Here is a 14348-nt window from a genome sequence, read left to right as displayed (position 1 = left end):
TTTAACTGACTCACGACTCAACTTGGACTTGCGCTTAGCTGACTCATGACTCAACTCGGCCTCTTATTTAACTGATTTATGACTCGGACTCGTTTGACTGACTCATGACTCAGCTCATATTTGTGCTAAACTGACTTACAACTCAACTTGGACTTGTGCAACTCACTTGTGACTTGACTTGGGTGCTTGAAACTTCAATTGGATGCTCACTTGACTGACTTGCAACGTGGACACTCGCTTAACTGACTTGTGACTCGACTCAGACTCGTGCTTAACTGACTCATTACTTGAAACAAACTTAAGCTTTACTGACTCATGAGTCGTCTCAAACTCATGCTTAACTGACTCAAGCCTCAATTTGGTTTCATGCTTTACTGACTTGCGACTAAATGTAGACTTGTGCTTAACTGGCTCGTGACTCTGATTCACAGCTAACTGACTCATGCCATGACTTAAAAGCAAGCTTAATTGACTCATGACTCCATTCAGACGCTCGCTTAACTGACTTGTGACTCGACTCACATTCAAGCGCGACTTGACTTTTGGATTTAACTTTATCCAATCAAATGTCTTCCTTCCAAATCTTTACCGTCAGTAATTCTGTAGGACAGTTCTGCAGATTCACTGCGCCGCAACCGTGATGCGCCATGTGCGTTCGGCAGAGGTCTCCACTGAAATTAATAGGACGTAACATGATGACGAGTTGGCATGGGTTTGGTAGAGTTTCCAAATTTAGCACCAGTAGTTGGGTTGGGTTGAGCCGGGCCGGGTCGGGCCGGGTCGGGCAGGGTCTTAAAGTTGCAGATACGCTTCAGGCTTGGGTTTCACCTTTATGCCTGTGCAGACCTCTGGTGTGTGTGTGTGTGTGTGTATGTGTGTGTGTGTGTATATGTGTGTACCTGATGTGGACTGGCGGTTCTTGCGCGGAGAACGTGTGAGGCGCTGGAAGGGATCGGCCGAGCCGTAAAGCTCCACAGTGCTCATACACAGGATCACTGTCTTCTGTAGATAATCCACCACCGCCAGACCATTACAGTTACCTACAGCCAGACTGCACACAAACACACAAACAGGCCGTCACTCCAGTGCAAGGTCCTGAACATTTGGCACCACAAAACTAGAACTCTGCTTTTCTCCGATGGCCATTGAACCAGTAACGAAGGTCCCAGTTTGATGGTTTTTGGGGCTCAAAAAGACCTAATGGTAATCAAACTGTGTTCTCCTCTCTGTCTGGTAACACTTCCAGCTGTCGCCAATGAAAAAACTCTTTCCAGTGCCGCTAGACTGCACCTCACGTTCGCACCAGGCAGCCGAGCTGGGGAGCGGGGGCGGTGATGGGGAGGCGGAGAAACAAGCGGAGAGTGAACAGAGAGAGACAGAGGGACAAGCAGCAAGAAAGACTGACGAGCTGAAAAGCTCAAGTGGGGGGAAAAAGGCCTGAAAAGTCTAGTTTTGAAGCCACTGAAAAGTGTCTGGCTTTTGGTTTGAGTTGTTTGTGTTTGTTCGGAGTGGAAAGTAAAGCTAAAATAGCTGCTGTAGATGTTTTTCCTGCCTCCAGCGTCCTTCCTGAGCCCAGGCCATGCTTCAGCGAGTTTTAAGTATGGGTTTACTTTTGTAAAACGCAATGAAATTGAACTAAAAACCAGAACCGCGAGCTTTATTTCTTGGTTTTGAATGTGCAGCGAAAACAGAAATGGATAAAGAGTTACAGTGACATCACACACTCTATGTAACGTTCACTATCCGTCCCGTTAACAGACGTATTGCTTACTGGATCATTTCGTGGGTCGACCCAAATTTAGACAACTGGCAGTTAAAATTTGATGATGTCACTGACTTTATGAGGAAACAAGAAGCATCTGAATGCACCAAGAGGCTCATGGGGATCTGCATAATGAGGGGCCACTCACAGTCCGTAGGCGGAGTTTAAATCCAGGCTGGTGATTTGCTGAGGTGGCTCTCCATCCACCCATAACAACTGGACCACAAGCTCCGCCTGGTAACCGGGGGGCATCCGTATCACACGGTCCTTTACCCTGAGAGAAAACCAGCATTTCTATTCATAAAACACAAGCAAGTTTACCAACACGGGTCTGCTTGATCTCGATCTCAGTTCCGTTGCCGGTTGGTAACACTTTATTTGGATGGTCCATTGTAGATGTTTTGTAAACGCTCAGTACATCTTTAACTAACATTCAAGTAAATATCCATTAAAAGCAACATTCAGCGTGAAAGAGTTTATTAAATCTATTCCTATAGTCCTAAACCTAAACCTAACCTTGGCCGCAACCTCAAGGCAAAACATATTACATCTATGGCACTGGGCTGACACTCTTACCCAGAGTGACTTACAATTTTCAATTATTTCACGCTGGTAGGCCAAGGTGGTGTTAGGAGTCTTGCCCAAGGACTCTTGTTGGTATAGTGTAGGGTGCTGGCTCAGGTGGGGATTGAACCCCAATCTACAGTGTAGAAAGCAGAGGTGTTACCCGCTACACCACAGCTACTCCTAACGCTCGCCATAATGTTGTTGTGAATCAACTGAACATCAGAAAGTTAATCAATGATCTGTAGACCATCTACAGGTGACCATCCACATAAAGTGTGACCGAATAATATTCATATATTCATACATATTATTCAATATGTATGAGTCCATGGTGTGTTTTTTTTTCTATATTTAACTACTGTGTGAATGCTTCCTCTTGTTCCTCCGTTTGTGTATTCAATGTATTTGCAATATGGCAAAATTTCAGATTTAATGGTGTAATAAATCATCTTCTAAAGATTTATACTCAAATTATTTTGATTTGAAATGTGCCGAAATTTGAGATTTTGTGATATATTGAATCGTTTCCTAAAGAGTCATGATGTAACTGAATCAAATCAAATCAAACTAAACGCTGCTGAAATTTGACATGTTTGGGATGCACTGAATCATTTCCTAAATAACTGCAATTTAAATGAATCAAATCAAAATGAATCAAATTGTGTTGAAATCTGGATTTTGTAAAGGACTGAATTATTTCCTAAAGAATCATAATTAAAGTGAATCAAATCAAATCAAACATAATAGTGCTGAAATTTGAGATTCTGTGATGCACTGAATCATTTACTAAAGAATCGTAATCAAATCAAATCAAATCAAATCAAATCAAATCAAATGTTGCTGAAATCTGAAATTTTGTGATGCATTGAATCGTTTTCTATGTGATCATAATCACATTTGCTGAATTTTGAGATTCATAACGCTTATAAAGCTGGTTTGGAGCCGAATGGGTTGTTGTGTCCGGTACAGAAGCTTTATCTGACCTGAGGCAGGGGATGCTGTCCCTCACACTGTCCGGCGTGTTGCTGCGTGGGCTAGACGGCTGCGGCTGGGGCGAGTGACCGCCCGGGTCCGTCGCACACACTGTGTTCTCCGTGTCCGACGGGGAGATCACGTCCTCCATCTCACACTGCAGACGCACCTCCAGAGACTGGAGGAGGGGAACACAAGCACACCAAGAGACCACATACATGAGCACCGTCCAGCTCACGCTGTCCTTCAACTACAGCTGCACACAACACACACGGTCTGTCTGAAGGTTGCTCTATTTTGCCTCGTATCATTCAAAAAAAGAAACTATGTCTCCAGACATAGTAACTTTACAAGAGGGGCAAAAATGTTCCCATTTAACTTTAAATGGGAGCTAATGTGAAGAGATTTTGCTTCAAGTCATTTTGGAGGACTTTTATTGATCCATTCATGATGGAATTTTCACACAATGTAAAGGGCAGCTGCTGTGCTCAAATCATGTAGATAAAAAAAAATCAGATGTTTATTGGACAGCAGTGATATACTTTTATAAGATTTTCCCTCTCAAAGAGCAAAATACTGGGAGGAGCTTATTATAATGAAGCATTTAAGTTGACCGTTTACCAAATAAATACTGTGATATTAAATACTGACTGTGCGCTCCCAAAATTTAAATTATTAATGACAAAATGACTTATTTTCTTGAATTTTGACTTATAGTCATTTGCAAAAGTTTGTAGTATTACATGTTTCATTGATTGTCTAAGTGAACGCATCCTCTAGAGAATACTTCTGCACATTTGAATGCATAATTGCTTTTGTTTATATGATTATTTTAACATATTGAAAACATTTTTTACTTTTTCCAATAAAAACTCAGCAAACAGAGCAAAGGGGTGTTTACATTTTTGCATACTTCTGTTGTATGTCAAAATGTTGGCTCATAATCTTGAAACAACATAATCTCTCCTTTTTTTATCATAACAAGTGACAATATTGGGAAATGTAGCCATTATTCAGATATAATAGGTCATTATTTTGACTTATTATTAGAACCACTGTGAACAGTCATGACTCTGAAGTAGTGTAAACAAGTTTTCTGGAGTGACGGGTTTGGTGGATGCAGGAGAAACACCACCTGCCCACATGCTGAGTGCCAACTGTAAAGTTTGGCTGAGGTGGAATAATGAGCTGGGGCTGGTTTTCATTGTTTGCTTTGGGCCTTTCCACTGCAGGGAAGCCTTAATGTTACAGTGTACAATCACAGTCCAGGGAGTTGTATGCTTCTAACATATGTAATGGACCAAACTAAATCAAGCCATGACCAAACATACATTCAAACATATACCACACACTCATGTTCTGACCGTGATGCTGGTGTTGGCGTCATGCTTGCTGAAGCGGTACAGGATGACGTGGGCACTGATTCCAACCACGCAGAAGACGCGGCTCTGAGGGCACCAGCTGACCATCTGGACGGCGTAGGGGTCTTCCTCCACCAGCTCTGCACTGCGGCCCACCTCTCCACCCTTCGGCTTCTCAAACACCTTCGACGTCTTCAGCTTATAGAGCATCTGCAGCGTGACTGGTGGGAAGAAGTGGTTATTCCTGCTTTATAAATATTTATAAACACTGTCAGTTTTGACCTGTTGATTGTGAGGCTTTATTTTGATGGTGCTCTGCTAGAGCTGTCCTGGTCAACTGTAAGTGCTATTATTGTGAAGTGGACACATCTAGGAGCATCTCACATCTGTGAAGCAGTGGGCCACACAAGCTCACAGAACAGGACCACCAAGGCCTCGATTACTGAATTCCAAACTGCCTCTGGAAGCAACGTCAGCGCAAGAACTGTTCATCAGGACCTTCATGGATTGCTTTGTGCTTGCTGAGCAGATGCACACAAACTTAAGACCACCATGTGCAATGCTGAGCATCAGTGGGATTGACTGGAAGCAGTATAGTCTGAAGGTAGACTACCTGCCTGGTGACAGACAACCGACTGTAAAGTTTGGCTGAGGAGGAATAATGGGCTGAGGCTGGTTTTCAGTGTTGGGTTTGGGCTCCTTAGTTCCAGTGGAGGGAAATCTTAATGCTACAATATATCACAATCTAGAGATTTGTAGGCTTCTAACTTTGTGGAGCAGTTTGAGAAAGACCCTTTCATGTTTTAATAGGATAATTTCTCCATGTACATAGCAAGCTCCATAAAGTGCTGACCTTGTTGACCTCTGTTTTACCGCACCTTTTAAACACTATACTTCCCTGTATGGCTATTAGATAGAGCTATACACAGTCTGCATGATTAGCTGGGTGTTTTGAGTGTTTATAAACATCTTATGTTGATAAAATTAGATATTTTATGAGTCGTATTGAAGTCTCAAACTAACGTGATGGACCATGGTCCATTTATAACACTGTTAAGAAGCATTAAATGGGACTTATAAAGCATAGACCTAGTTAAGAGCTCCACATATAAGTTCTATGAAAGCCCTCAAACTTATAAGCTCCATTCTCATTGGTCATGATGCTTCATAACAGTGTTATAAATGCTGGTCACACTGCCCTTTATGTCAAAACAATGCCATTTATTACATAACAAATCTCATGGCTTGACTTAAGTGTTGCTTTTCTGCATGTTATTCAGTGATTATGAATGTTTTATGAAGTCCCTGTGCATGCAGCCTTCAAATGAACTCAAATTAACTACCATGCCACAGCCATCCGTGGCCGAGAGTCCAAGAGATCAACTGGCCTCACTCTCTGGGCTCACTGTCTGGGTGGGTAGGATGGACCCTCCCTCTCCTGCCTTCACTAGTGCGATGCTTGTCAATGCAGGCATCTGACAGCTGATGTAACAGATCTGGCGGTTGACACTTTCTTCCAAGCGCACTTGGCTTTCCAGTGACGTTGCTTGAGCAGCAGTTCAAAAAGATGTGGTGGTGCTTCACAGGTCTGGGAGGAAGCCTGTGCTGGCCTTCACCCTCCTAGAGCCGCTGGAATTGTGGGATTGGGGGAGTCCTAACTAGTAAGTGGACTGGAGATGAGTAAATTGGGGAGAAAACTGGGGAAAAAATCTACCAGCTACCACTTTAGTAAAGTAAATGTTAATGTCAGACATATTATGTGCACGTGGCCCCATCAAGACATTGAATGTTCTAAAGTACATGCCACTGGCCCACAGTGACTTAGGCCCAATCCCATTTCACCACTTACCCCTACTACTGAGCCCTTAGCTCTCTGTTTTGCGTGTTCACGTCTAGGGGTAGGGCGTCCCAGTTCTTGTTGAGATAGAGGGGAAGGCAGAGTGTTAAGGCTACATTGCCCTCCAAACAGAGAGTTACGAGGAAAAAAGAAAAACCAGCAAGACGGATGAACAAGAGACCAAAGAAACCCACAAATATGAGAATCTTCTCCGTTAAAAAAATGATGAAAGTCATTGTTTTATCTTAGTTTAATGTTATTATGGACATTTTCTTCATAGCCAGCATAAAAAATCACTAATAGCATGCTAATGTCTCTGTAGCCAGCTAGCTAACTTTCCCATTCCACCTTAAATAGTCCAGCAGTTCTGACGCCTGAAGTGCCAGAGTGTAACTGCTGCACCATTTAAGGTGGAACGGAAAAATTCCAACAAGAATCTGGAGAATCTCTGAATTCAGCTTCATATCACTGAAGAATTAGAGGGGGGGTGTTAATAAATAACTGCCCCCCTTTTTGAATGCGTAGCCCTAAATGTAACTAAAGCCCAGCAGTGAGGATGCGGTCAATGCAGACTGGCAGGGACGCCGACAGAGCAGCGCTAGTAGCTGTTAATCAAGTGATGTTTTTTATCTGAGGGTCCCATTTCGGAGGGCGAGATTACAACCGCTGCCCTGTAACTCAGTTCAAAGGATTAGAGTGACACTCGGAAACAAGGTTAGGGGTAAAAAGAAGAAAGGTGACTGGGCCTTATGTTCTGTCCCTTAAAACAGCTTTACTCTTTTAAAAAGTTTCTGTCTGGAGATCCAGCAGGGGGCGCTGATATGGACTGTGAGGAAATGATAAAGAAGGGAATGATCTTATATTGTTTGCTATGAGTTTTTAGAAGAAGGACGGCTTTAAAAGGTTTGATGCGAAGCGTAAGCGTCGCGGCTGACTTACAGAGAGAGGCCGTATTGGACGTTTTAAAGGGTAAAGCACTTACTGGCTGTGGCGTCCCAAAACTTTATCGATCCGTCTGCGTGTCTGCACAAAGTGGAGGTAAAGAAGAAGGACAAAGAGTTAGCGAATGAGTGCAGAACAGTCAGAATGATGGCAAAAGAGAGGAAGAGAGAGCGAGAGGCGGAGGGAGAGAGCAGCATGCAGCGCAGTCAATATTACTATTGAATTAAAGTTACGAAATATGATCCATTTACCGATAAAGCAGACCGTGAGCGCACGCCTGAGACTTTATTGACTTCATGGGAAAACAAAAAAAATCTATAGACAGTTTGAAATAAGCTGATCTTTACCAGGGAGGCCCGTGTGGATGTGTGCAGTTAGCCAGTTTCCCAGTCATTTGTGTTTGTGCGCAGAACGAGGCGATGGTTTTCGTTATAATTAACACTTAGAAGTTTCAGTTGTCTGTGGCGATGAGAAAGCGCAGGGTGTAGTCAAACCTGGATCATTCCTGACTCGTATCTTATAGAAACGAGTGGAGAAGCTGGGCGGAGAGTGCAGGTTCTAATCTTTCAATTCTTATCGCGTTTGTGCTTTGAGATTCTTTATTCTGACTGGAATTTTATGAAATGTTACACGTCAAGCTTTTGTCATTTTTTGACATCAGAACAAAGTACAAAAAATGCAGATTGTGCATAAATTGAATTCTGTAGTTATGTATAGGTCTGTGTAAAAGTCAGAGAACCTCTTACTGTATAGCTGCACTTTGTAGTTCTACAGTTACAGACTGTAGTCCATCTGTTTCTCTGATACTCTGTTACCCTGTTCTTCAGCGGTCAGGACCCCCATGAACCCTCACAGAGCAGGTACTAATTGGGGTGGTGGATCATTCTCAGCACTGCAGTAACACTGACGTGGTGGTGGTGTGTGTTGTGCTGGTGTGAGTGGATCAGACACAGCAGTGCTGCTGGAGTTTTTAAAAACTGTGTCCACTCACTGTCCACTCTGACACTCCTACCTTTGTCAGTCCACCTTGTAGATGTGAACTCAGAGACGACAGCTCATCTGCTGCTGCACAGTTTGTGTTGGTCATCCTCTAGTCCTTCATCAGTGGTCAGTGTTACTGCAGTGCTGACAATGATCCACCACCCAAACAGTACCTGCTCTATGAGGGTCCATGGGGGTCCTGACCGCTGAAGAACAGGGTAACAGAGTATCAGAGAAACAGATGGACTACAGTCTGTAACTGTAGAACTACAGAGTGCAGCTATACAGTAAGTGGAGCTGATAAGATGGACAATGAGCGTAGAAACAAGGTGGTGGCCAGAGTGTATGTAGATACATGCCTTATATAGAAAAAACAATGAACTGACCACCCCAGAGTCCAGACCTCAACATCATTAAATGTGTTTGGAATTACTTGGATGGTGATAAGCGGAAAATATAACCAACGTCTAAGACTGAACTTGAAAGTGTGTCTCTAGAAAAGAATACAAGCTGTAATAAAGGCTAAATGTGGACACTTTAAATTCTGAAATGTATTGCTTTGCTGTAATTTTCTGTTTTCTGATGCCACAAAATGAATAACTGGAGGTTTAGACTGGAAATGAAATAAACAAGGGGTCTCAGTACTGTAGGTTTGCACAACACTATACTGGAGCAAAACAACAGTAATGAGTTTACACTCAGCAAAAAAGGCTACTATGTAGTACCAAACGAATCCAGTGGGTTTCCCATCATATATAAAAACCATTTAACCATGCAAGGTACCACTAATGCATTCAGGGGCTCTTTGGACCATCACGGTTCTATATCACTGCTACCTTTACCAAAGAACCCTTTTTTATGGGTTAAAATGTAGTACCTGGGGTCTCTATGCATGCACAAACTTACCCTGTTATAATGATCTCGGGATACGTCTGAGAGCCGATTGTCCACGTCCCTCCACTAACAGGCCACTCCTGAGAAACAAATAACAAACTGCGTCCAAACCAGTGCAATTATCAAACAAATTACCTGGCTGTGAAATAAAGCCAGCCACACAGAGCAATTACAGTACGGCAGATTACAACACAGCCATGAGGCAGAGAAAACGAATAGCTCCTAATAATAAATTAACTTCGTGAAACACTCTAGTGAGCACACACACACTAGGGGGCAGTGACCACACTTGCCCAGAGTGGTGGGCAGCCCAATCCGCAGCACCCGGGGAGCAGTTGGGGGTTAGGTGTCTTGCTCAAGGACACCTCAGTCATGTGCTGTCGGCTCTGGGGATTGAACCGGCGACCTTCTGGTCACGAGGCCGGTTCCCTAACCTCCATGACTGCCCCCTCAAGCCCATGACTGTGACTACATAATATATTTTTGACGCTTGAAAAACTTTGCATCCAACATCAAACTTCTTTAATAGAAAAAAAAGAAATAAAAACTCGTTTTCAGTGTTGTGGACCTACGTGTGGAACGTGTGGAACACTACTGTTCATGATCTACATTGCATGTCAGAAGAACTGGTTATTGAGATTCTTATCCATAGTAAGTTAAACTGAAAGTTAAAAGTTGGCGTATTTTATCAATGTTTTTTCGCTGTTTTACAAACGCAGAAAACACAAACAAACAAATAAACAACCAAACAAAATATGTATTACATTTCTTGAAAAAGGTTCTTTGGGCAATGCCATAGAAGAAAAACTACTTTTGGTTTTCTTAAGGAACCTTTTAACAGGTGGTTCTTTGAAATACTCAGTTTAAACGCTACTTGAATGGTTCTTCAGGAAACCCAAAGTGGTTCTCTTCTTGCACTACTCCAACCTTATTTGAGCCAGAGCTTCAGCTGAGCTCAGCCTACCTTGTGGCTGTAGCCGGTCTTTTTGTGCTTTGCCCCAATGGAGTAGAGCACAGGGATGATGTCTGGTGGGCAGTCAGCGAAGTAGGCCGTGCAGGTGACCGGAGACTCGTGAACGTCCATGGGATAAGGGTTCTCAAAGATGGGGAAACTGGACAAAATACAAACAAAAAATCGTTAGCCATAATTCCTTAACCCCCTTACACTGCTGGAAATGAAGGTTCTGTGCAGGTACATTTTTCATTCATCAAGGTACAAACAGTGTAAATGTTCCCTCAAAGGTTCTACAGTGGGTTTAAGGTCTGACTGTGAGGCTTAAATCAGGTTCTCCAGGTGAAAAGTTGGTATTTCTTCCTTTTCATAACCGAATGTTTTAAAACAGAGCAGTAGAATAAAAGCCTGGAGGCGAGGCGAGGCGGGTGTGTGGAGTCAGTACAGCTTAGAACAGATAATTTCAGTGGATTGTGGTTCAGTTAGGTTCCCTGACTAAAGGTACTAAGATGGAGCCTTGAGGTACCAGACCAGTGACTAAAGGCAGTGACAGTCTAGCACCTTTATTTCTGAGAGTGGGCCCAAAGTTTAATCACACGTCTATAACCTAAGAATAGCTCAGACAGTTTGTATTGTATTGTATTGAAGTCCCTTTAGTTACTGAATAATAAGCCTTAGTGTGTAATAAGCCTGTGATTTTAAGGGGTTAAACAACCTTAATTGCTCCCCAGTGTGTAGTCAGTGATCCATTGTTTGTGTTTGTTATATTTGTTGCCTTAACTGATTAAAATCTGCCCTTGAAGAAGTTGGTGAGTGTGAATGTCCATGCTGGTTGTAGCAAAATGGATCATCATGGGGAACCGAAGCTTTCTGTGATCTACTGTGTTTCCTATCACTGTATAAAAGAAGCTCTGCTACCTTTTCTGTTGGATGCACTGTGAAAGTTTCTGAGCGCACACATTCAGAATGGAGTCCACAGTACTTTACAAATGCTTATTGCTAATTATTATTTCATATGAGCACCAATAAAAGGCAACAAAAGTGATGTAAATTGCACAAAAGATATCAAATCTATGAATCTTCAGCACTGCATAGGGAACAGTAACTTACAATCTTATTTATATGTTGGATGAGTATCTACACACTTGTGTATGTATAGCGTAGTTTCAGGTGGTTGATCTCAGCAACAGGAACCCTTCTAAACTTTCAACCCACCATTTGGGACTAAGGGGGTAAAAGGAAAGCCGGGTTTACCCCAGACAGTCCATTTAAAAGGAGAAACAAAGTCAGATGAACTTTGAGTTTGAGTTTGAGAATGTTTTCATATGTAAAGCTTTATCTCGGTCCTCAGAGTGGCCTTGTCACCAAGTAAACATTTGATGTGAAACTGGCAACCGTCTCTAGAGCGACTTAAAAACATCCACAGTTCTGGGTCGACCTTGCCTCCCTCTTTGAATAATAACACTGACTGACAAAGCTGTATGTACACACACAAGCTTGGCTTTATACAATGTCAGGACATGAGTCCATATATTAACCATCCCATTCTAAATCCACAGCCATTAATATGAAGGTGGTCCCCCTTTACAGCTCTAACAGTTGTCCTCTCTTTTGTGAGGTCAGACACTGACGTTGGACGAGAAGGTCTGGCTCACAATCTCCCTTCTAGTCCATTCCAAAGGTGTTTGATGGGGTTGGGGTCAGGGCTCTGTGAGGGCCAATCAAGTTCTTCCACACCAAACTCACCCAGCCAGGCCTTTATGGAGCTGTTTTGTGCACTGGGGCTCAGCCATGCTGGAACAGAAAAGGTTCTTCCCCAAACTGTTCCACAAAGTTGGAAGTATAGAATTGTTCAAAATGTCTTGGTGCTGGAGCTTTAAGATTTCCCTTCACTGGAACTAAGGGTTCTAGACCGACCCCTGAAAAACAGCCCCATATCATCATTCCTCCTCCACCAAACTTTACAGCTGGCACAGTGCAGCCAGGCAGGTAATGTTCTCCTGGCCTTCGCTAAACCCAGACTCGTCCATCAGACTGACCGACAGAGACGTTTGATACGTCACTCCACAGAATACGTTTCGACTGCTCCAGAGTCCAGTGATGGCGCTTTACACCACTCCATCCACACTTAGCATTGTGCTTGGTGATGTAAGGTTTGCAAGCAGGTGCTCAGCCATGGAAACCCATGATGTGAAGGTCCTGGCGCAGTTTTTTGTGCTGATGTTGATGCCAGAGGAGGTTTGAACCCTGCAGTTATGGAGTCAGTAGAACGTTGGTGACTTTTATGCTCTATGTTCCTCAGAACTGCGACCCGCTCTGTAACTCTACGTGGTCTGACACTCCATAGCTGAGTTTGTGTGATTCCTAAACACCTTCATTTTTCAATAAAACCACTCACAGTTGATTGTGGAATTTCTAGGATGGAAGAAACCTATTCTTACACCAATGTGTGTAGAGGCAGGCTGCGTGGCTAGGTGCTTGATTTTATACACCTGTGACAATGAGACTGAATGAAACACCTGAGTTCAATGATTAAGAGGTGTGTCTCTATGTAATAATAATAATAGGTCCCATATATTTTATAGATATGTAAGTAACTCTGATGAGTCTAAATCTGAAATCTCTGGAACTGACAGCTGGCATCTTACATCTTGTGTTTGACTGAAGGCCTCTTGTATGCTAATGAGCACAAACAAATTTGAATATCATACCACGCCCCATGGAAAACATTTGATCGTTAAGAAATGCATTCTATGGCAGGATAACAACCCCAAGTGCACTGCGGAGATGATCAAGATGTGTTTATCAAACAAACTGAACAATGGAGTCCAGACCTCAACGTCACTGAATGGGTTTTGAAGCAGAAAATGCTAAACAAACTTCTACGACTGGACTTTGGAGGTGGGGACAAAAGACCCCGTAGATGTCTTTAAAAACTGAAAGTGGGCATCCTGAAAAGAACAGAGGATCCAATCAATTCTGAGAAGTTATATTTTGTGGTTGAAGCTTCTGTTAAATATTTCTGCTTTTTTTTTTCTTGAAAACGTTCCTAAAAAACGAATAACGTAAAGTAATGGTCATTTTGACTAGAGATTAAAATAACTGATAGGAGGGACTTATAATAACTGATGATTTTGTAATAATAGCGTTCCAGATATTGATTATCCATATGCAGACTCCTCTATGTAATAATAATGGGTCCCATATGTAACATATATATAAGCACCTGCAGGTTACCTTGTTTTTTTACCCCTGAAAACTTATGAAAACAAACACTCACGCGCACACACCTGTGTCCTGGGTGTTGAGAGGTGTTACTGCAGGTCAGAGACACTGTTATCTGTGGTGTGAAGTGTGTGTGTGTGTGTGTGTGTGTGTGTGTACTTACTTGCTCTGTGTGAGATCCACAACGATGAAATCTTTCTCCAGCAGCACCACCACGGCGTACGGCTCCTGCACCTCTGTTACAACGCAAACACAGTGTTCTGACTGTGGTGTTTAAAGCTTTAACACATTTCACAAAGATGGATCAGCATGTTGTTAACTTTATATTAACGTTGTTAACGTCTGTCCCGTTTAATCAGCCACCCCCTAATTTCCAGCCGCTTCTGAATATCACATATTCCGCTTACAGCACTTGGCAGATGCTCTTATCCAGATAATTCAGTCTTTTACACGGGTAAGTGAAGGTAGTGTTAGGAGTCTTGCCCAAGGACTCTCATTGGTATAGTGTAGGGTGCTTATACAGGCAGGGGATTGAACCCCAGTCTACAGCGTAGTAGAAGGCAGAGGTGTTAACCACTACACTGTCCAACCACCACACCTCTTTACTCTCCTATCACTGTAAGGAAATTCACAAAATGGAAGAACCACCTTTGTAGGCCTTATAACCTTTAGTCGTGCAAAAAATTTAAGTTTCACTAATAGTGTCGTAACTCTGCAAAACCGCAAGAACACACAACACTAGTTAGCTTTCTTTCATCAGAGGAGAAAGTTTGCTGCCATGGTAACTACTATTATGTATACCAAGGAAGAGTAAAGACATTATACTGCTTCAAACAGAAAGATGATTTACTGAAT

At 42.7% G+C, this 14348-nt stretch overlaps 1 protein-coding gene across 14 annotated transcripts in view; it reads right to left on the bottom strand.

Moving 5' to 3' along the window:
- The window catches only part of stxbp5l (syntaxin binding protein 5-like), a 249217-nt gene that overhangs the window by 71095 nt on the left and 163774 nt on the right, over positions 1 to 14348 (bottom strand). For all 14 annotated transcript variants that reach the window (XM_017703045.2, XM_017703048.2, XM_017703046.2 and 11 more), the window contains exons 11-18: positions 13657 to 13729; positions 10281 to 10428; positions 9329 to 9396; positions 7482 to 7522; positions 4666 to 4883; positions 3313 to 3479; positions 1911 to 2036; positions 900 to 1051 (exon numbers count right to left, since the gene is read on the bottom strand). In XM_017703045.2, coding sequence (XP_017558534.1) covers positions 900 to 1051; positions 1911 to 2036; positions 3313 to 3479; positions 4666 to 4883; positions 7482 to 7522; positions 9329 to 9396; positions 10281 to 10428; positions 13657 to 13729 — 993 coding nt within the window. The remainder of the gene's footprint in view (positions 1 to 899; positions 1052 to 1910; positions 2037 to 3312; positions 3480 to 4665; positions 4884 to 7481; positions 7523 to 9328; positions 9397 to 10280; positions 10429 to 13656; positions 13730 to 14348) is intronic.

This window comes from Pygocentrus nattereri, chromosome 6 (genome assembly GCF_015220715.1).
Source record: "Pygocentrus nattereri isolate fPygNat1 chromosome 6, fPygNat1.pri, whole genome shotgun sequence".
NCBI lineage: Eukaryota > Metazoa > Chordata > Actinopteri > Characiformes > Serrasalmidae > Pygocentrus > Pygocentrus nattereri.
Note: the sequence above shows the minus strand (reverse complement) of the source record. Positions and strands in the feature narration are given on the sequence as shown.